Raw genomic sequence first — 24140 nt, forward strand, 5'->3', positions numbered from 1 at the left:
CTGAATAAAGTGGGATTGTACAAGAACGAAATATTAGTTTCTTTCCTTTGCTAATCTTCTTTCTTGTAAATTCACACTTTATTCTGTGAATTCTCCCTGTATTTTCCTGATTCGCCGATTGTCTGCCTTTCAATTACTGGTAAGCTGGATTTCTATTTTCTGACCAGCCTATATACAGTTCCATCTGATTGGGTTTAGCATTCAGTTTTCGGGGTCCCTAGATAGAGCACCCTCTTCTGTCAGTGCGTGCTGTTTCTACTTAAAGCACTGTTATTATCGTTTAGGCTACTAATGTTTGATATCCTGATTCAATTATGCATATTTGTTGTTGTTTTTCATTTTGTAACAAACCCACTGCCAGCAGTAGTTTTGTTCCTATGAAATGTGTAAAGGTTAGACAGTCCCAGTACAGAAGAGCTGACCAGGTCAGTGCCTTGGAACAGGCAGGCGATGACTATTTCTGGAATAGCCAGTATGAAACAGGGAAAGTTCTGTAGGAAACTTGCACTCTTTTGTATAGAGCCTTGAAATCCTGGCAGGAGACTTTTACCTGAAATGCTTGCTGTTCCTTTAAGAAAGGAGCAGGGAAAACTGACCTCTGGCAGACATAGCTGTTCTCTAGAGCAGTGGTTCTCAACCCTGTCTTAGGGGACCCCCCAGCCAGTCGGGTTTTCAAGATATCCTTAATGAATATGCATGAGAGAGATTTGCATATAATGGAAGTGACAGGTATGCAAATCTCTCTCATGCATATTCATTAGGAATATCTTGAAAACCCGACTGGCTGGGGGGTCCCCTAGGAAAGGGTTGAGAACCACTACTCTAGAGAACTGATTCACCTCCCCTCCCTCAGCCAGGCAGAGGGGGCATGGTTTGGAGCTCCCTAAATCAGGGGTGTCCAATGTCGGTCCTCGAGGGCCGCAGTCCAGTCGGGTTTTCAGGATTTCCTCAATGAATATGCATGAGATCTATTTGCATGCACTGCTTTCAATGCATATTCATTGGGGAAATCCTGAAAACCCGACTGGACTGCGGCCCTCGAGGACCGACATTGGACACGCCTGCCCTAAATGGAAGCCGGTGAGGGAGTCAAAGAAGGAAGAGCTGGGAGGTGCCCAGTAGAAGAAGCAGGAGACCGAAAGAGGCAGTGAAAGATGTTGGGTTTTTTTTCAGTCAGACTGTGAGAGGCTGGGGTACTGGACTAGGTGAATAATCTAGAAGTTATGGATTTTGAAGCAACAGAGATGATACCAGAATTGATAGAAATCAACTTCTATAAATGTGAGTGTGATGAATTGTGCCATTAACTCTCTGAAGAAGACATTGCATTGTACTGTGTTTTTGTTTTTAGTATTTTTGCCTGGAAGGAAAGGGGCTTGTGCTGGCAGGAGCAGACCCGCTTATGAACTCTAGTGGTTTTTCTTTCCTTTTAAAACTAGTTCAGAGAAAACATTTGTTTTTTTTTTTCTATTTTTGTTTTGCTGAGGCTTTGGCACTGAGGTGCGTTTGAACAGAGGCAGCTAATTAGGAGCAGTGCAATGCAACAGCTGTGCCTGGAAGCCATTCTGAATGCTGAACCAGTCTGTGTAAGAACTTTCCTTTTCATGACTGCTAGTTTGTGGACTGTAAAAGAGGTAAAGCTTATATTTGACTCTTTTGGCTTCACTTATAACCAGGGAGAGTTAGTTAAGAGCTCATTGTGCAAAAGCTGCCTGAATGCAAAGCACCTGCTCAGCCTGTATAAAGGGGCAGAATGCCTTGCTAAAATTTAAGCATTGCTACCAGCTACTTTAAGAACCTGCCTGAAAGTATCGCTATACTGTACCTCCTTGTATCTGGTGTCTTTACCTGGCATATTGCTGGCAAAGAAATTAAGAGTTTGGAAGTTTACCTAATTGCAACAGCTGAGGTGGCTGTTGGCCAGTTGCTGGAGGAAAAGCTGTAGTTTTGTTTATTGCTGAAATTCTTTGCTTTCGTTACTTTTGAAACCGTTGAATTATTCTGTGGGAAGCAGGGTGCTTGGAACCCAAACCCAAAGTTTGGCCAGTGGCCAGGAATAATAAATCTTTCTAAGAACTTGAACCTTGGTGGAAGTTTCCTTCTTTTATTGGAAAGGTAAATACTTACCCAAAATACTGGAGTTTGACCACAGCATAGCCATTGCCAGGCCTGAAGGGTACCCCAAGCTAAAGGGGACACGCCAGGCCAGAATTTTGTCACAGCCTAGGTGGTCTGCTGCACTCATCAGAGACCCTGGGTTGTAACAATTTTTAATTGTGAGCAGAATACACTTACTTATCGGGGAGTGTCCCCGTTCCCCTCTCTCTTGTTATTATCCTCTACTGATGTTCCTGGCTGTTTTGCTACCTACTGATGTTCACAGAACCAGTGACAGTGATGAGATATGAGGGGGAGGGTTTTAAGTCTCTGAAATTTGAGGCTTCCTACAAAGTCCTGGCAGGTAGACAGAAGTAACCCACTGGTCCTGGAATAAAGTGTGGATTTACAAGAAAGAAGATTAGCAAAGGTAAGAACCTAGGGCTCCTTTTACGAAGGTGCGCTAGCGTTTTTAGTGCACGCACCGGATTAGTGCATGTTTTAGCGTGCGCTAGCAAAAAAACTACCGCCTGCTCAAGGCCCAAACGCGCCTAAGGAGCCTCTAATCTTTCATTCCTTAATGCATTACTTCAAGAAAGCTTTTTAAAAGTTAGGATTTGGTGACATTTTTTTAATTATAGCATGAGAAGGGGAGGAATGGATATTTATCTCTTTTTTTTTTTTTTTTTTTTTTTAAGTCTTTATTCATTTTAATAACATACAAAGTGCATACAAAAATACAACAATTGGCACCAAATAACAGCACTTATTACTAATAATAATATAAACGTCTTTCCCACCCACCCCCATCTCTTCCTCCCTCCGAATCTGGATGTGTTTAAAATTCAATAAAATGGAAGGCTTGGACTATTAATTGGTGGATACAAAATTTGCTAAAGGGCTCCAAATCTTAATAAATTTTTTCCATAACTCTTTATTTCAGAATTCATATGTTCATATTGATAACACAAGCATAGGGATTCCCACCAAAAGGTGTGATTCAGTCTTTCGCAATTCTTCCAGTTTTTTGTGATTATTTGTATAGCAATCCCAGTCATTTCAAGAAATAATTTATTCTCACCTGCAGAAATTAGGGACTTGGGTTGCAGTATAGTTCCAAAGAGAACCACATCGTAAGACATGGACATGGAGGTACCCAATATCCTATTAATTGTAACCCAGATTGACTTCCAGAAGCCTGATATTAAGGGGCAAAAATACATGTGATCCAGTGACCCTATATCAAGATGACAATGCCAGAGCATCTATTAGACTTTGAACTATCTAATTTTTGCAAATGAACAGGTGTCCAAAAAATCCTATCCAGGTTTGTCTTGTAGATGTTGATGCTGTACATCTCATCCTCTAAGACCAAATCCGTGGCCACTGAGTAGCAGAAATCTTTTGCTTTACCTCAATGCTCCAAATATCCCTTAGGCTTGTTTTTGGTTTCTTATTCAAATATTCCGAAATTAATTTATACCACTTGGCTGCCTGATGCCCTTGCAAATCTGTCTGAAAGCATAGGCCAGGCAAGCTATACTGATTTTTAAAATTTTGCCACTCAGGGAACTCCTTCTGAATGGCCTGTTTCAACTGCAACCACTTAAATCAGGGGTAGGGAACTCCGGTCCTCGAGAGCCGTATTCCAGTCGGGTTTTCAGTATTTCCCCAATGAATATGCATGAGATCTATTTGCATGCACTGTTTTCAATGCATATTCATTGGGGAAATCCTGAAAACGCGACTGGAATATGGCTCTCGAGACCCGGAGTTCTCTACCCCTGACTTAAATGCTTGAGACTTTGTAATACCGAATATGTGTTGCAGTCGTGAACCCAAGTGATAATACATCATCCAAAGTACGTATGCCTGCCTGCATCCAATGCTTCCAGAGGATCTTAGACTCACCAATTTGAATCTTGGAGTTCAATCATAAGGACTGACATGTGGATTGTTGCACCGGTACAGGTGTGAGATTGTTAACAAATTTTAAAGTTTTCCATGTACCAAGAAGAATACGATTATCCTTATAAATCCTTGGCAGTTTAATACTCAGTATGTGACACAATCTTAAAGGAGACATGAGTTGCCATTCTAAGTAAAGCCAGTCCGGAAGATGCTCCAAGACTTTAGGAAGGATCCAATACATACCCTGCCGCATTATGAAAGCTTGATGGTATCTGTAAAAACTTGGAAAATTTACCCCACCCTCCTCAATTGGTTTTTGCAAAGATACTAAAGCAATTCTAGCAGTTTTACCAAGCCAATTAAATTTAGTAAGAATACTATTTAGTTTTTTATAAAAGGACCCTTGAAAATAAATTGGCAACATACTCATTTGGTAGCAAACTACAGGCAAAATCATCATTTTAACAGTTTGAACTCTCCCCCACCAAGAAAGATGTAATAGGTTCCAATGCTTACACATTTCTTTGACTTTCAGCAATAAAAAAGTTTCATTTACTGTCATTGTGTCTTCCAATGTTCTCTGAATCATAATACCCAGATATTTTATACTCTCTTCCTTTCAAAGGAAAGGGAATGAATCAAATAATCCTTTTGCACAATGCGCATTTAACGGAAGAACCTTCGATTTGCTCCAATTTATTTTATATCCAGAAAATTTACCAAAACGATCTATCAATTCCAGTAGATGTGGGTTGGTAGATTCAGGATTCTTCAAATGAAGCTAGATATCATCAGCATAAGCAGATATCTTATATTCCCGACCTGCATAAGGAATCTCCTTTGCCTACTGTATAGCCAACAACAAGGGTTCCAGAACAATATCAAAAAGCAAAGGAGACAAGGGGTCTAACTCTCCTCTGCAGACAGAAATGCTCTGAGAAATTATCAATAATATATAATCTGGCAGAAGGGGAACTATACAAGGTTTGAATCATTTGAATAAATCCGGATCCTAAACCAAACCAATCCATTGCTTGATACATGAATGTCCATTTCACACGGTCAAAGGCCTTCTCTGCATCCAGAGAAACAGAGAAGGCCGGATCAACCATCTTTTTTGTTAAATTTAGCATATTAAATGCCAATCTGGCATTATTTGAAGAATGTCTTTGAGCCATAAAACCCGTTTGGTGCATTCTGATCATATAAAGGAGAGCCTTGGCTAATCTTGGAGCCAATAACTTAGCCAAGAGTTTTCCATCTATATTGATTAAAGAAATAGGCCTGTAGTTTGAAACCAACATGGGATCTTTATTTGGCTTTGGCAAAACAATGGTTAACGATTCTGCCATAGTACCTGAAATACAACCTTGAATCAGTTGTGATTGATATAAATTTAAAAGATGAGGTAATAATAAATTTTGAAAAGATTAAAAAATCTCCACTGTGTATCCATTGCTACCCAGGGTGGATCTAACCCGGAGAGACTTCAATGCTGCCTGGAGTTCTGCAGATGATATAGGCGCTTAAAGTTTTTCTTTTATATGCTCGGGAACCTTCGGCCCATTTATTGAATTTAAAAATTCCCTACCATCATGTTCTTTAGTTGAATAAAGCTCAGAAGAATATAAAGCACAGTTACTTACCGTAACAGGTGTTATCCAGGGACAGCAGGCAGATATTCTTGACTGATGGGTGACGGCACCGACGGAGCCCCGGTACGGACAATTTTAGAGTGATTGCACTCTAAGAACTTTGAAAGTTCTAGTAGGCCGCACTGCGCACGTGCGAGTGCCTTCCCGCCCGACAGGCGCGCGGTCTCCAGTTAGGATAAGCCAGCTAAGAAGCCAACCCGGGGAGGTGGGAGGGACGCAAGAATATCTGCCTGCTGTCCCTGGATAACACCTGTTACGGTAAATAACTGTGCTTTATCCCAGGACAAGCAGGCAGCATATTCTTGACTGATGGGTGACCTCCAAGCTAACAAAAAGAGGGATGGAGGGAAGGTTGGCCATTAGGAAAATAAATTTTGTAAAACAGATTGGCCGAAGTGTCCATCCCGTCTGGAGAATGCATCCAGACAATAATGTGATGTAAAAGTGTGAACTGAGGACCAAGTAGCAGCCTTGCAGATTTCCTCAATGGAAGTAGATCGGAGGAAAGCTACAGACGCTGCCATAGCTCTAACTTTGTGGCCCGTAACAGAACCTTCCAGTGTCAGGCCCGACTGAGCATAACAGAAAGAAACGCAAGCAGCAAGCCAATTGGAGAGAGTGCGTTTAGATACAGGATGACCCAACTTATTAGGATCAAAGGACAAAAATAGTTGAGGAGATGATCTGTGGGGCTTAGTACGTTCAAGATAGTAAGCCAGAGCACGTTTACAGTCCAAGGTATGCAAAGCCTGTTCACCTGGATGAGAATGAGGCTTTGGAAAAAATACAGGTAGGACTATGGACTGGTTAAGATGAAAGTCAGACACAACCTTAGGAAGAAATTTGGGGTGTGTACGGAGAACCACCTTATCATGGTGAAAAACAGTGAAAGGTGGATCGGCCACTAGTGCATGCAGTTCACTGACCCTCCTGGCAGAAGTGAGAGCTATAAGGAAGACCACTTTCCAGATAAGAAATTTGAAATGCGCTGTGGCCAAAGGTTCAAAAGGAGGCTTCATTAAAGTGGAAAGAACCACATTGAGATCCCAGACCACAGGAGGAGGCTTGAGAGGTGGTTTCACATTGAAAAGGCCCCTCATGAACCGAGAAACCAAAGGATGAGCCGAGAGGGGTTTTCCATGAATTGGCTCATGAAAGGCAGCAATTGCACTAAGGTGAACTCTGATAGAAGTAGATTTAAGACCAGAGTCAGACAAGGAAAGAAGATAGTCCAACACCAGTCCCACTGCTAGAGACATGGGATCATGGTGATGTAAGAGGCACCAGGAAGAAAACCGAGACCACTTCTGTTGATAACACTGGAGCGTGGCCGGTTTCCTGGAAGCATCAATGATAGAGCGGACAGGCTGAGAAAGGAGTGAGTGAGCCGAAGTCAGCCCGAGAGATACCAAGCTGTCAGGTGCAGAGACTGTAGGTTGGGATGCAGTAGGGTCTGCTGATGCTGAGAAAGCAGAGAAGGAAACAGTGGAAGAGGTATGGGTTCCCTGGAACTGAGTTGAAGTAGAAGGGAGAACCAATGTTGCCTGGGCCACCGTGGAGCGATGAGAATCATGGTGGCTTGTTCCCTCTTGAGCTTGAACAGTGTTCGCAGCATGAGCGGTAGAGGGGGAAAAGCATATAGGAAGAGACTGGTCCAATCCAGGAGAAATGCATCGGGCACCAGATGGTGAGGAGAGTAGAGTCTGGAGCAAAACAGGGGCAGCTGATGGTTGTGGGGAGCTGCAAAAAGGTCCACTTGAGGAGTGCCCCATTGAGCAAAAATGGTCTGAAGAGTCGAGGGATCGAGAGTCCATTCGTGAGGTTGGAGAATTCTGCTGAGATTGTCCAGTAAGGAATTCTGTTCCCCTTGAATGTAGATAGCCTTCAGGAATAAGTGACGAGCTGTCGCCCAAGACCAAATCCGTTGGGCTTCCTGACACAACAGGCGAGAGCCCGTTCCTCCCTGTTTGTTGATGTAGTACATTGCAACTTGATTGTCTGTGCAAATGAGTAGTACTTGAGGAAAGAGAAGATGTTGAAACGCCTTGAGGGCATAGAACATCGCTCGGAGTTCCAGGAAATTGATGTGGTGTTTCTTTTCCTGGGCAGTCCAAAATCCCTGAGTTTGGAATTCGTTCAAGTGAGCTCCCCAGGCGTAGGGGGAGGAATCTGTGGTGATGACTAGTTGATGAGGAGGTAGATGGAACAGCAGACCTCTGGATAGATTTGAAGATGTCAACCACCAAAGAAGCGACTGTCGAAGAGACGAGGTCACAGATATGTGTTGTGAACAAGGATCCGTCGCTTGGGACCATTGGTTCGCTAAGGTCCATTGAGGAGTACGCAGGTGGAGACGTGCGAAGGGTGTGACATGTACTGTCGAAGCCATGTGCTCCAATAGCACCATCATGTGATTCGCAGAAATGGTAATCTGTTGAAACACCTGCTGACAGAGATGGAGGATGGTGTGAAGGCGGTTGGATGGAAGAAACGCCCTCATCAGAACAGTGTCCAGAACGGCTCCAATAAATTGAAGTCGCTGGGTCGGAATGAGGTGAGACTTGGGTAGATTGATTTCGAACCCTAATAGTCGAAGGAAGTGAATGGTCTGATTGGTGGCAAGCAGAACCGCCTGAGGGGAATGAGCTTTGATCAACCAGTCGTCCAGATAAGGGAAGACTTGAAAGTTGTGAGAGCGGAGATAGGCCGCTACCACAATCAGACATTTGGTGAATACCCTGGGAGAGGAGGCCAGGCCGAAGGGTAGCACTTTGTACTGATAATGATGTTGATTGATGAGAAAGCGCAGATATTGCCTGGATGTCAGATGGATAGGAATATGTGTGTAAGCCTCTTTGAGATCGAGGGAGCATAGCCAGTCGCCCTGAGTGAGAAGAGGGTAGAGGGTGGCAAGAGAGAGCATTTTGAACTTCTCTTTGACCAAACATTTGTTGAGATCTCTGAGATCTAAGATGGGTCTGAGGTCTCCGGTCTTTTTGGGAACTAGAAAGTACCGAGAGTAAAAACCCTGACCTCGCTGATCTTGAGGAACTTCTTCGATGGCATTGAGAAGAAGGAGGGATTGAACCTCTTGAGCGAGAAGGAGGGACTGAGACTTGTTGGAAGCAGACTCTTTTGGCAGGCCTAACGGCAGAGGACTCTGAAAATTGAGGGAGTAGCCATGGGCTATGATCGAGAGCACCCACTGGTCGGTGGTGATTACCTCCCATCGAGAGTGAAAAATGGTTAATCGACCTCCTATGGGCTGTGGAAGAGGACAGGAGGGATGGAGACTGGCAATGCCCAGGAGAAGGGAGTCAAAAGGGCTGAGTCGGCTTAGTCTGAGTGACAGGCTTTATGGTAGGCGGCTGTTGCTGACGTGCTTGTTGGTGCTGTTGCCGCTGCCTCCGAAGTTGTGGAGGTTGAGGCTGAACTGGCCGAGCAGAAAACCGCCTCTGATATGATGGCTGCTGTCTAAATGGACGAGGAGGAGGAGGCTTCTTTTTATTTTTCAGCAAAGTATCCCACCTCGTCTCATGGGCAGAGAGCTTTTGAGTGGTGGTATCCATAGATTCTCCAAAGAGCTCATCACCCAGGCAGGGAGCATTGGCAAGGCGGTCCTGGTGGTTCACATCAAGGTCGGAGACTCGGAGCCATGCCAATCGTCTCATCGCTACAGACATAGCCGTGGCTCGGGATGTGAGTTCAAAAGTATCATAGATGGACCGGACCATGAACTTCCTGAGTTGTAGGAGACTGGAAGTGCATTGTTGGAATGCAGGAAGCTTACGGTCAGGAAGATACTTTTGAAAAGAAGAGACTTGCTGAATCAAATGTTTCAGGTAAAAAGAGAAGTGAAACGCATAGTTACCTGAACGGTTGGCCAGCATTGCATTTTGGTAAAGTCTTTTACCAAATTTATCCATGGCCTTGCCCTCTCTGCCAGGAGGGACAGAGGCATATACAGTACACTAGAGCCTGCCGATTTTTTGAGGGTGGACTCCACCAGCAGAGATTCATGGGGCAGCTGGGGTTTGTCAAACCCTGGAATAGGAATCGCCTTGTAAAGCGATTCCAGCTTCCTAGGGGCTCCTGGAACGGTGAGAGGAGTTTCTAAATTTTTGTAAAAAGTTTCCCTCAAGATGTCATGGAGGGGTAACTTTAAAAATTCTTTCGGAGGCTGGTCAAAATCCAAAGCATCAAGAAATGCTTTGGATTTTTTAGACCAATATTCTAGACCCAGGCTAAAGTCACATTCACCATTTCTTTAAACTTACTAAAAGGAAGCCTCAGCCCCACCACTCCACCGCTAAATTAGTGTTTCATTGCGGGAAGAATTATGTGAGAACTCATCATTGGCTGCCTATAGCGTTTTTATCAAAAAATTTTTCATCCAAAACGTGTTTATAATAAATATACAATGTTTTAAAGAGACTTTTTAAGCTTGTACTTAGCTTATTTAATCAGCCAATGTCCGGGAGTGAAACCCGACATGCATGTTTCGCACTATAAAAGTGCTGTATCAAGGGTCTCCCAAGAACGCCCATGTCATCCGACTCCACCAATTTTAAGTGAGAAAGAACTTTTTTTAGATTTTAGATTTTTTAGATTTTAGATTTTTTAGAGTCAGACTCTAGAGGGATGGAAAGGGTGTCCGACATCTCCTTAAGAAACTTGGTGAAGGACGAGTGTTCTGGCTTACCAGCAGGATCCTGCACCCATGTAACATCCTCCTCCGAGGAATAATCTGCCTCAGTACCGAGGGGATCATCAGAATCATCCCACAAATCAGGGTCCCGTACCGATGACAGACGGCCCTGAGAAAGTGGGGTAGAAGGTTCGGTATGCATGGTTTTGCGTACCGATTTACCAGACCTCATGGACACCGTACCGGGTGACTGTACAGCAGTACGGGTGTCAGAGAACGGCACCGGCTCCGAAGTCGAGTAAGCAGTGCGTCGAAGAGACTTCGGTTCTGCCGAGAGAACAGGCATAGAAACAGATTTTTGCGGTGCCGACAACGTCGATGCTGACAAAACAGGCTGTTCGACGATCGGCACCGAATGCTCAGTAGGTACCGACACTGGAAGGCTCGGAGTCAGCAGAGCCGGGAGCAAGTGTTGTAACTGCTCCTTAAGCTGGACCTGAAGGATGGATGCTATTCTCTCATCCAGAGACGGTCCCGATGGCACCGGTACCGCTTTTTTCTTGCTCGGTACCTGCGGTGCAGCTCGACGCTCAGGCGAAGTCGATGCCGATGAAGAGGCAGTGACTTCAATAGGAGCGGAGCGTTTGCGAGGCCGGCGCGCAGTCTGCAGGACTTGGCTCACTGCTTGTTCGACTGGCGGGCTAAGGACAGTAGGGGATGGCTTCTTAGCCGGCTTACCTACAGGGTGCGACACCGAGGATGGATCTTGCGGTGTCGAAGTCACCGGTGCCGATTTGGAGGAAGATGACGGTGTCGATGCCGGGGGAACTTCCATGGCGGCACCGAAAAGAATTTGCTGTTGAATTTGGCGATTCTTTAGAGTTCTCTTTTGGAGAGAACTGCAGCGGGTGCACGTTTCTGCCCTATGGTCCGGACCCAGACACTGAAGGCACCACTTGTGCGGGTCGGAAAGAGAAATAGGACGTGCACACCGCTGACACTTCTTAAAACCCGGTGAAGGGGGCATGAAAGGAAAAACGGCCGTAGCAAAATCGAAGCCCGAGGCTTCGATGGTGCCAACAGGCCCCGCCGGGGCTGACCGGAAAAAAGTCGAAAAAAAAATGGACTTTTTTTTTTTTTTTAAAATAAAAGAAAGAAACGATAAGGTGAATAAATCATGACAAGAAAATAACGCGCGAGTGGGAAGGCGAGAAAAATTTGAAAAAATTTTCCAACAGCAGTTGGAACACGCGTCTTCTTAGCTCCGCGGAAACTAAGAAACTGGAGACCGCGCGCCTCTGTCGGGCGGGAAGGCACTCGCGCGTGCGCGGTACGGCCTACTAGAACTTTCAAAGTTCTTAGAGTGCAATCACTCTAAAATTGTCCGTACCGGGGCTCCGTCGGTGCCGTCACCCATCAGTCAAGAATATGCTGCTTGCTTGTCCTGGGATAAAGCCTTATAATATTCCAAAAATTGTTTTAAAACATTTCCAATATGGGTATGAATTTTGCCATTGCCATCTTTAATAGCCACAATCTTAACTTTTCTTTTCTTTGCTTTGAGATAATTAGCCAATAATCTTCCCGTTTTATTCGAGTTTTCATAATACAAAGCCTGTTGAGAAAACAAATCTTTCCTAGCCAATTGTGAGGAAATCTCATTATATTTATATTTAGCTTTCAAAAGGGCATTCAGAGTAACTTGATCCCATTTCAATGCCAATTGTGACTCCAATGTCATAACAGTTTGCTTTAAAGGATATTTATCTCTTTATATTGCCTGGTGCTTTTAAATTAGCTTCAATTAAGAGCCCAATTTCCTGCATTTACAGCTGATTAATTTGCATATCATGACATAGTTATAAATTTAAAATTAGATAAAGAAGGGTTTAATGCACAAGCAGAAAAAGTGAGGTCAAAAGGATAGTCCTTCTTTAAGAACACACAAACTTTATTGGAGAATTATTTATGATGGATTACTGTTACTACTGAGATGGTTTACTACTGTTTATCATTCTCATGACTTTGAGAGGATTCATAACAACTCCTGATGAAGACACATTTTTTATGTGTCAAAACACTGGCCATGTCAAGCTGAACTGTAATCCATTTTATGTGGTTCTCCAATAAAGTTTGTGTGTTCCTAAGAAAGGACTATCCTTTCGTCCTCACCTTTTTATCTGCTTGTGCATCTACTGCATGGGGTACGACTTTCCAGTTTCTTTTAGGTTTAATTAATGCTTCATAATTTTTGTGTATGTACAATTAAAGCTTTTTCTCAGTAGTTTTTACATATATGGAAAATACTTAATTACCCATAAGTCACTCTGGACCTAAACTATCTTAAGTTATTCCTCTAGTTGGAGCCTATCCATTGAGAGCTTTTCTTCTTAATAGAGCTACACATTCTTTATTGACTGTTAATGCTTTGTTCATAGATGTGTAAAACCATAAATGTTTGGTATTTTTAGAAGGGCAACTGATATGTAACTTATTAAGCCATCTTTATTGTATTTTGAATTAAATTAACATTTTTTCCTAAAATAATAGAGCAAAATGGTTTAATTTTAGTTTTTATTTCTTCAGAGGACTGCAGAAACAGTAGAGGAAGAAGAACGAGATGCTGAAGTTCAAAGTGAAGTTGAACAGCAAGATAATGAATTGTTAGAAAGTGAAGATGAAAGAGAGTTAGTGCTGAATGAAAATGGAATGGATGAAGAACAAGAACAGGATGGTAAAGAAAGCTTGCTTAATAATGGAATGCCAGACAAAAATAAAAAGCTTCACAATAATTTTGAGGATGGTGACAATGAAGGAGGATATCGAGAGAAAAATGAAGAAAGTGGTGAAGGATCAGAAGCAATTAATGGTGGTCATGATCCTGGCCAGGAGAAAACAGCCAATGAAGGCAACCAAGGTCATGTAAGAACATTTTTGTACAGTTTATTGGAGGGGGTGGGAAGGTATTATACTGTATCTATATCGATCTACCACAGTTATTTTATTTTTGCATGTTTGAGTAGCCACAAAGTACTGATTATAAGCTGTTTCAGAGTTCCAGCACTTGTATTATTAAGGGGGAGAAGTTATCAATGCAGGTCATCTTAAAAGATATATTAAGAACATAAGAATAGCCCTACAGGATCAGACCAATGGTCCATCCAGCCTAGCACCCCATCCCCATCTGTTAATCCAGGTTATTAGTAACTAGCTCTTATTTCATAAAATGGGACCTGTGCTAAAATAAGTGGTAAAATAACATATCTTAATAGTAACCCACCTTGATAAGTTCCCCCCTGACTTTGTTTTCCTGCTTTCTAGTATGTTGTTGGAAACCATCATTGTTAAGATCTTAGTTAAATTGTGATAGAGCCATAATACTGACAGATCTTCACAAAATCATAATTTGAGTAGAATCAAATGTTCGCAAGCATGGGGAGATTACCCTTCTATCCAGAATAACATACCTATCTCCTAGGGAAGATATTAGCAAGGTAAGAACCTAAACTCTTTATAATTCCTAGGTACTTAATTTCATATAGAATTGGAATCACATCATTCCCCACCACTGAGCTCAATCTCAAATCTGGCAAGATAGCAACAATACCCGAGGTTTTGAAACATTTAACTTGAGTCTATTGACAGACATCCAATCTTAAATAGTAGAATGACAAAGATCTTAAAAAATCTAGATTTTCAGCACATGTGTTATTAATTAGATAAAGAACTAGATATCATCTGCATATAGAACATAAAAATAGTCTTACTGGGTGAGACCAATGGTCCATCAAGCCCAGTAGCTCGTTGTCATGGTGGCCAATCACTAGTACCTGGCCAAAACCCAAGAAGTAGCAATATTCCATGATACCGATACAGGGCAAGCAGTGGCTTTCCCCATGTCTTTCTCAATAACAGAATATGGACTTTTCCTCCAGGAACTTGTCCAAATATTTCTTAAAACCAGCTATGCTATCCGCTCTTACTACATCCTCTGGTAATGCATTCCAGAGCTTAACTATTCTCGATGATAAGAAATCCCTAAATCTAAGAGAATCTTACATAAACACATATAGACATTAAAAAGAATGGGAGAGAGGGCCGAGCCTTGAGGAACCCCCTGAAACAGAAGGAACCCAATCTTAAACATCATTTAAGACCTTGATCTGATATAACCTATCCTTTAAAAAGGAATAAAACTAAGTCCAAACTTTTCCCCCAATACTAACATCCTTCAACCTATTCAATAACAGCTTATGATGAACCGTATCAAAGGTTGCAGTAATGTCTAAAATAACCATCATAAACTTAACTCCTTTATCAAATTCCGCTCTAATAGAATCACTGATTGCGATTATTATTGTCTCAGTAGAAAATTTAGAGTGGAAACCAAACTAGAAATCATCCAGTATCAGATTCCAAAAAGTCTTCCAATTGAAATAAAACAATTTTCTGCAATATTTTTGCCAAGTATAAAATAGAGTATATTAGTCTATAATTACCAGCACAAGATCCATCCAACTTCTCCCCCTTTAGGAATAGTTTAATCACAGATTTTTAAAATATATCTGGATAAAAACCCCTCATCTATGGATTTATTCACTAAAATCACCAACAGTTCTGCTATCACCTGCATAGAATGGATCAGAGATGGAGAACAAACATCCAGAAAGTTTGTAAAGGTATTACTACCTCTCAAAATTATTTCTGTTTGATTAGCTATAACAAAAGCAAACTCTGACTACACCTGAATAGGAGTAGCCAATTCCAACTCCAAGTCATTCATAGAAGAAGACAGATGATCAAAAGAATGTACTATTGACTCAACCTTCTCCTGAAAGACCTCAGCAAAATTTTGGCATGATATCTTCACTTCTGATCATCAGATTTTTTTTTTCCCCAAAAAATGTTAATTCCCTAACCTCAGCAAACAACTCCTTTGTAGATGACCCATCCTCCATTATTGTCTTATATAATTAAACTCTCTCTTTGCAACCATAATCTTCTTGATAATATTTCATACAGTTCCTATAATCCTGCAGTGAAAATGATCTGGATATTTCCTCCACTCCCGCTCTTTCCTTTATAACAATTGTTTACATGCTATCAAACCCAAATTAAACCAAGGTGCAACTTTTTTCCCTCTTTTCAATTTTTAATTCCAAAGGGGCTATGACATGTAAAGACTCTGACAAAGTTGCATACCAGGTGTCTTAAGTGCTAATTCTAATAACATATCTTTTAATTTATCCAACACTGGGATCCAAGCTGTTTTCAATCTAGATAAATCAATAAGACCCTCTTTTCCATCTCTGCTCTATCTCTGAATGTTTTGAGCAAGATGTATGTAATCCTGGTTTCAGGATTGGAAAGTAGATTGGATGCATGGTCACTATATAGGCTAAGAAGTGAAGTTGTCTAATCTAATCTAATCCTTAGGTTTGTACACCGCATCTTCTCCATGTTCGCGGAGCTCGGAGTTAAGTCAGGTTATTTTATTACGAGTTAATTTAGCACAGGATCCCATTTTGTTCAATGAGACTCTGTGTTAAAATAGCCTGATTTATAGCAAAATAACCCAACTTAACAGTGGTCTATGTTGATTACTTGCCCCTTAAATGTTTTTGGACATTATCCCCCAGCAGTGGCGTACCTAGCATATGTGTCAATAATATCATTTTTTGACACCACCACCCTCATCTATATGAAAAACAATCCACATATCGTACAAGAGTGTACCTAGGAAAAGAAAACACCTTACATACTGCAGTGAGCAGTAGAACATCAATACACCCACTTAAAACTAAACAAGCCAGACTAGTACAGATTGATCCTGCACAGTCAATGCTAACAGAGAACCATGTCTTTCGTACACACAGAACACAGAAAACACCTTCGTCCAGTATGAAATATGTAATCACAAACTACCCCCTCCCCTTTTTTTTTACAAAATCGTAGCTCGTTTTTTTAGCACTGGCCACAGTGTAACAGCTTTGAAACTCATAGAATTCCTATGAGCGTCGGAGTTAATATGGCTGCGGCTGGTGATAAAAAAGCATAGAACCATAGAAGATGACGGCAGAAAAGGGCTACAGCCCATCAAGTCTGCCCACTCTGCTTACCCACCCCCTGTCTATGCCCTAATGACCCAATTTCCTTATCTTGACCCTCGTAGGGATCCCACATGGGTATCCCATTTATTCTTAGTCTGGCACGCTGTCTGCCTCGATCACCTGCACTGGAAGCTTGTTCCAATGATCAACCACTCTCTCTGTGAAGAAATACTTTCTGGTGTCGCCATGAAATTTTCCGCCCCTGAGTTTGAGCGGGTGCCCTCTTGTGGCCGAGGGTCCCTTGAGAAAGAAAATATCATCTTCCACTTCGACACGTCCCGTTTAAATGTTTCGATCATGTCTGCCTTTGCCCCCTCTCTCCTCCCAGCTTCCATAAAGTGAGGGCCGTTTTGAGTCTAAAAGGAGTGAAGGAGAGCCAACAAATATGTTCCTATTTTGGGCCATGACATCAATAACTTTCTCGTCATTCATTCCTACCAGAACATCTGGCCTTGATCACACATGCAGAACACAGATCAATCCTATGCAAATACAGGAACACAAATTAAAAGTCCTAATATACACAAACAAAACCCTGCATGCATGTAGTACAACACTAGAGAAATAGAAACAAATGCATAGACAGCAGATGTAAATTCTCAAAACCAACATAACATCATTAAGTTGAAAATGAAATCATTTTTCCTACCTTTGTTGTCCATCTCTCTTCTTCCGTTTCTCCCTTTTTGTAGTTTGGTATCTCCTCTTCTCCGCTCCTCCTCCTATTGCCTACCATGGTCTGGCATTTCTGTCCTCCCCTGCCCTCGGGCAACGTTGCTGAATCACTCCCGAAGCTGGCAGATTTTCAGCTTGATAGAAGGTAAAGGTGACATTGGACCGGACAGGAGAGAAGGGTGACAACATACTGGGCCATGTAGACCACTCAGAGCCTTGGGACCGGGCCGTGAAAAGGGGAAGTTCCCGGACCATGACTCCAAGGTCAGGAATGCCCCCGTCATGGTTAGCACCCGGGGTGAACTGCCCCCCACCCTTGGTGCACCAGTGTCTCCAGATTCTATATAGGTCTCCCAAAGTTGTGTGCAGGACAGATGTATATGCAAATTAATGAGAAGTCAATAATCAGTTATTGATGTTAATTGACACTAATTTGAATTTGTGCATGCTTGTGCACTATTCTATAAGACCAAGTACCTAAATTGTCTCGCATGCAACTGAAAAGGGAGTGTGGCCATGGGAGGGGCATGAACAGGTTAGGGGTGTTCCCAAAATTTAGGTGCAGTATTATAGAATGCCAGGGTTATGTGCCCAAATTGCACCCCAGGTTTTAGCAGTAGTGAATTCTTTGCACCCAAAGTTGAATGCGATAATCTGTACTGTTATTCTGTGAAAGGAACTCATCCTGAAGCAACCTTTATGGAATAGTACTTAGCATAGATTTTTCCTTGCACCATTTACTGAATGTTCTATTTGCAAAATATGAGAAGAGGATGTTTATAATTGAAAAATTTTGCACAGTTGATTGTTATTGGTGAATTTATCTTGGTTATTAAGAATACACATTACTAATAGAGGACTTTAGACTTTTATGCAGAAAAATGCTTTCTACACATTAGCAATGGAGGACTTAATGTATATATTAATGCAAAAAATATATTTTGGAACTGAATGGCAGTGATGAGTTAAAATTTCATAAATTCCAAGATGAGTTCTTTGATCATAATGCATTAGTATTTTGGATCCTGTTCATTACATGTTATTATTTTGATGGGAGTTGCTTATAGTTCCTTTGGATAAGTCTGTTTAAATTATAATCCCCACAATACGATATGGCATATTACCAATTGGATTTATCAACATTTAAGAATCTTTCTGCCTATGAATGTAAAAGCTTGAGTTTTGAAAATAATTTTCCATGGCTAATGGGACATGCTATATCAAAATTCTGATTGTTCATTGCTCCCTTTCATATCATGTTTCCTTGAATCTCCCAGAGTTTTCCTCCTCTGGAGTAGATAATGAATATTACTGTAGAAAAAACTCCACATATAAACAGTGACTTTCTGAATTTACCATTTACACAGGTATGCAATCTACACTCTTGTTCACTTTCCCTTCTCCCAAAGGATGCAAATTCAAAAGATTCCTCAACAGAACACTCTCCTTTCAAGCAGGGGTCTGGAACAACACCTTAAGTGACCTAATCCTGAACTCTCTAACATACCACTCTTTCAGAAAATCACTAAAAACCCACCTATTTGACAAATTCACCTGATCCTCCAAATCTGCGCGACACCACACTTCTGTCTTTTTACCCCTCCCCAATTTCTAATTGATGTTACCTCGCTGTCCTTACAGCACCTCTTGTTGTACACCGTCTTGAACTGAAAAGGTATGACGGGATATAAATAAAGCTATTATTATTATTATATTATTATATTATATGTAAATGCTACTATAGTAGAGTCTCGATTATCCATTGTAAATGGAACTGACCCGTTGTTAGATAACTGAAAAGTCAGATAATATAGAAAACATGCATAAATAAAAGACAAATATGCATGTTTCAGATATTATATATTAAAATTATTCAGCAACTGAATAACAGTATTCAGTAGCTTAGCGAAGGTGAGAAGCGCCTTGGGCGGTGCACACTTCCCCTGCCCTCTTCCCCACCCCCCTGCCACATGCGCACGCACATTCCCTTCCCCTGTACCTCTAACTTTCCCAGCGCAAGCGGCATCACAAACTTGCTGTCCATGTCGGCTCTTCCTCTGACATCACTTTCTGAGCATGGAACCCGGAAGTGATGTTAGATGGGAGAGCCGACATTGGTGCAAGCAACAGGTTATATTTGCTACTCGTGCCGGTGAAGAGCTAAAGGTATGGTGGGGGAAAGTGAAGGCACTTGTGCAGCGGGGGGAGGTGTGGGAAGGAGGGGGGGGTCAGAGAGGAGGACAGATGCCAGCACCCCCCACCAAGACAGCGCTCAGGGACACCCCCAGCCCCTTTACGCCACTGATAGCATTGTATATGTCCTTGTTCTGTAGCAAACATTTTTAACAGAAATACTGTACAATATATTTATAAACAACTGTACAAAGTAGAGTACAGTACTCTCCTGAAATTTGCGGGGGTTCCGTTCCAGGAACATCCGCGAATTTTGAAAAACTGCAAATGTTGTTTTGAGTCTGTAAAAAGGCAGGAGAGGGCAGCTGGGGCGCTGGCGGGTGCATACCTGGTATGCTCTGGGGGAGGGGGGGAGGAGAGGAGGAGGAATCAGCTGTGCAGAAGGCTGATTGGCTGACTGGGGGGGAGAGGGGGAGGGAATCGGCTGTGCAGAAGGCTGATTCGCGGACTCATTCCCTGTACCGGAAGAGGCAGTCAGAAAATACAATGAATAACTGAGTCCACGAATCGCAAATTTGCAGGGGAACACTGTACCACATTAGATCAAGCACAGTAGTTATGTAAAAATCTTTGTGATTAAGGTTTGTTTTCCTGATTGAATTTTCTTCCTTGCAGTGAGCATCTCAATAACATAACATCAGTAGAAGTTGCTTCCTCCAGGTGTTCTGTGTATGCCAGCACTGCCTCAATAGACTGGATTTCACAACTTTGTTTAGTACATATGCAGGCTCAGTGCAGTTGTCTTCATCATCATCATCATCATTTATTTTATTTATTTTTATTTCTTCCATTTGTGCGTTGCCCATACCTATACAAGCTCTAGGTGACATTACAGAGGAAGAGGTTAGAAGATGGTAGAGAGGACTATGGAGGGCAGGAAGGAGTGGAGAGGAGAGAAGCGTGTAGAATATTTCATAGAAATTTCTAACTTTACAGATAGGAGCATCATCTATGTAAATGATATCTAAATGAATTAAAGTAATATGTAAAAAGGAATAGAAGGGAGGAACCGTTAAACAATAGAATTCAGTTAATAAAATAAAAAGAATAGAGGTAAAAACAATGGATTAAAATTTAAACTAATTCATAAACTGGAAGAAAAAAATTGAATACCAAAATCAAATAAGTCTGGCAGAAGTCCAATTTCCTGAAGCAGCTCTGTTGCCTCAGCATATTTTAAATAATCCCAACGGCAAAAGTCCAGACAGGGCAGATATCACTCGGGCTTTCCAGCTGCTGTAGCCCTGACTCATCGCTTCCAGGCAGAAGATGCACAGAAATAGAACAATCCAGCGCCGGTTTGCATTGCTCTCGGTGTGCGGCGGATGCTCATGGGCAGCTCCCAAAGAATACAGCACTCTGCCTCCATCAGACAACCGGGAGGATGAGTCCATGGCATGGTCCCACTCCACGGATCCAGAGACACCACCAGCTCCTCCCCAATGAGAGAGCAGACGCTGCCCCATCCTAGGCAACCACCAGCAGCGATCAACCATGTCTCCACTGGTCCCACCTCCAGCAATGACTTCCCCGCAGCGATCTCCAGTCACCACATGCAGGTAGGAAGGGCTTCTACTGGCGATCCTCTGCAGGCTGCTGTAATTAGCTTTAAAGGTGAGACCGGGAGGCCAGAGGGGCAGCCGGAGGACGCTAAAGGGAGAAACATGCAGGCCTTAGGCAAATCGGGCAGCGCTGGCGCTGTACCGCGTAGGGAAGTCAGATGGCAGGTGCCTCTCTTCCTCCTCAGTGTGCCGCGGCACACTTGGAATCTCAGGAGGCACACAGTGTACCTCGGCACCGTTTGAGATACACTGACTTAGGTTTTTCTCATTGAGGCTCCTTTCATTCAAATTCAGAACAGGTAATATAAAGAAATAAAAAAACAAAGGAAATAAGGTAATACCTTTTTTATTGGACTAATTAAATGCAATAATAAATTTAAAAAAAACAAAAGGTATTAGCTTTTTTTTTTTGTTTGGTTGTTTTATTTCTTTTATATTACCTTGGAAAGTGGATTAACATGGCCACCACACCATTTCACTCAAATTCAGAACAGATACTCTTTGTACAGATCATCTTTGTAATCGCTCCTTTCACTATAGCAATCATATCACTGTCAGTTCTTTCTTCTTCTCATCATTCTGCATCCATTCTTTTAAGTCATCTTCACAAGCATTCTCACAACCCGGTATAATCTTCCTCAGCCACTTCATGTTCAGTGTCCTGTCCTTGTCCATTTGCATCTTCAGATAATAACTTTCTCCACTCTAAAATTTATCACCAGTTGATCTTTGGAAATTTGAATCATATCTCTCTTTTAGAAAGCAGCTTAAAGCATATGGGGCTCATAATCGAAACAGAAATATGTCTAAAAACCGGCCTAAAGTGGCACTTAGACAATCAGTGAGACAAGTCGTCCAAGTGCTGATAATCGAACTGGGTTTTAGACGTATTTAAAAATGACTTAGGCCTTCACAGTGCTGCAGTATGCCCAGAGTTAAAAGGGGTGTTTTAGGAGGAGTGGTGAGGGCGGGATTTGGGCGGGCTGTGGGCTGTCCTTGACTTAGTCGTACTGCATGTATAACCGAAAGTTTAACAACACTGCCTAGACCAGTGGTTCTCAACCTTCCTAATGCTGCAATCCTTTAATACAGTTCCTCATGTTGTGGTGACCCCCAACCATAAAATTATTTTTGTTGCTACTTCATTGTTATGAATCATAATGTAAATATCTGATGTGCAGGATGCATTTTCATTGTTACAAATTCAACATAATTAAAGCAAAGTGATTAATCTCAAAAACAATATGTAATTATATATTGTGAAATATGTATTTCTAATTACAAATAAATGTATGTGGGCATATCAGCATGTGGGTGGACCTGCCTGGAGATGGATAGAGGAGCGGTGTCTCTGTTCCTAAGACCAGTGTTCAACCTTTTGACACTTATGGACCGGCGGAAAGGAAATAATTATTTTGTGGAGCGGCACCGGTCCGCGGACTGGCAGTTGAAGAACACTGGGCTAAGTCGTGCCCATCTCCACCCAATCTCCGCCCTCAGACCCCGCCCCCATAATAGTACTAATTGTAACACCTTTTTTTCCATTTATTTTTCATATATACCCACAGTATAATTGTATTAACAACACATAATGGTTAACCACAAAATTAAAATACACAATGCACACTGTATGTATGTATACTTGGGATCTCTCAAGAAAATCATCAAACGACTGAGAGTCATCCAAAATGCTGAAGTCCGTCTCATTTATGGCCTCGAGAAATCAGACCATGTAAGCCGATATTACAAAAAACTACCTGTGGAAGCAAGGGTCATTTTTAAGTTTGCATGCCTTTGCTTCAAAACCATGACAGGTTCATCCTCAACCTATCTGTCTCACCAATTCGAATTCCCAGGCACAACTAATACATGCAGTACCTACTTGTTCGCTTTCCATCCCTAAAGGGCTGCACCTACAAGAGATACCTCGATAGAACACTATCATTCCAAGCAGGCAAATGGAACAAATGTTTAACCAACTTCATCTCAAACGCACTTTCGAACCAAACATTTAGGAAGTCAATAAAAACTTATCTCTTTGACAAATTTCTCTGACCCCATTTCAACCTGATGTACCTCAACCTGATGAACTTCCAAAACACTTCCAGATAAACCTGACTAAACTTAACATGCCAATGTAATTTCGAAAGTTCTCTGTAATGGTGCTGTCTGAATACAGTCTCTTCCCTTGTAAACCGCTTACAACTGTTTGTGGTATGACGGTATATAAAAATAAAGTTATTATTATTATTAACATTCATTCCTACCAGAAAACAGATAGCCCCATGCAAATGCAGGAACAAAAACTAAAAGTGCTAATATTTACAAACAAACCCTAAGATGCAAGACTCTGCAAGCAGTACAACCCCAGAGGAAAAGAAACAAATGCATTTCTTCCTGAACAGACAAATCAATCACTAAATAAAAGCATTTCCCCTACCTTTGTTGTCTCTCTCCCTCCATGCTGTGCCTTGCCTTCTGGCCTGCCCCCCAGTGTTATCTTTGGGCCGGTCCACTGTGTGATTAACGCAGCGTCTTTGGGCCGGCTCTCTGAGTGCTGCATTGCACAAAGCTGTGGGCAGTGGCTCCTCACGCAATTCCTGTGCCTCATCTGGAAGCCTTCCCTCTGACATTGCAACCTCAGAGAGAAGGCTTCTGGTTCAGGTGCAGGCCGTACGTAGGAGCCTTTTACCACGGCTTTGCGCACTGCAGCACTCGGGGAGCTGGCCCGAAGACACCACATTGATTGCACTGTGGACCGGCGGCTGAAGAACGCTGTCTTGGGCCCAAAGGACGTGCCAGCCCTGTGGACAGGCAGAAAATTTCTGCAGACCGGCAGTTGAAGAACACTGCCTAAGACCATTGAAAATATGTGTTTCCGATTGGTCTTAGGCAGCCCCTGTGAAAGGGTCGTTCGACCCCCAAAGGGGTCGCGAACCTCTGGCCTAGACAGAACTGGACGTTGTGACTTAGGCCATATAAAACCAGGTCTAAGTCACAAGAAGGTATCCAAAGTGACAAGATAACCACTGCAGGAACAAAGTACAGACCCCTACACACTCCCCCAGTGATCACTGACCCCCTTCCCCCCAACTGCCATAAAAATTATAACAACTACTTTACATATTTGCCTCTAGACCAGGGGTGTCCAACCTTTTGGCTTCCCTGGGCCGCATTGGCCGAAAAAAATGTTTCTGGGGCCGCCGCTGCAGCAAGACAGAGGGGAGAGCCGGCAAGATGGTAAACATCTAAGAGCAGCAGAGGAAAACACTGCATCACCCTCGACTGG

General features: G+C 42.4%; 1 protein-coding gene across 3 annotated transcripts in view; it reads left to right on the forward strand.

The window, feature by feature from the left end:
• DCDC2 (doublecortin domain containing 2) overlaps nucleotides 1–24140 on the forward strand; it is a 252645-nt gene that overhangs the window by 226032 nt on the left and 2473 nt on the right. For 2 of the 3 annotated variants that reach the window (XM_033934506.1, XM_033934503.1), the window contains one exon: nucleotides 12898–13233. In XM_033934506.1, coding sequence (XP_033790397.1) covers nucleotides 12898–13233 — 336 coding nt within the window. The remainder of the gene's footprint in view (nucleotides 1–12897; nucleotides 13234–24140) is intronic. The other variant, XM_033934504.1, reaches the window with a different exon arrangement.

This window comes from Geotrypetes seraphini, chromosome 2 (assembly GCF_902459505.1).
Source record: "Geotrypetes seraphini chromosome 2, aGeoSer1.1, whole genome shotgun sequence".
Classification (NCBI taxonomy): domain Eukaryota; kingdom Metazoa; phylum Chordata; class Amphibia; order Gymnophiona; family Dermophiidae; genus Geotrypetes; species Geotrypetes seraphini.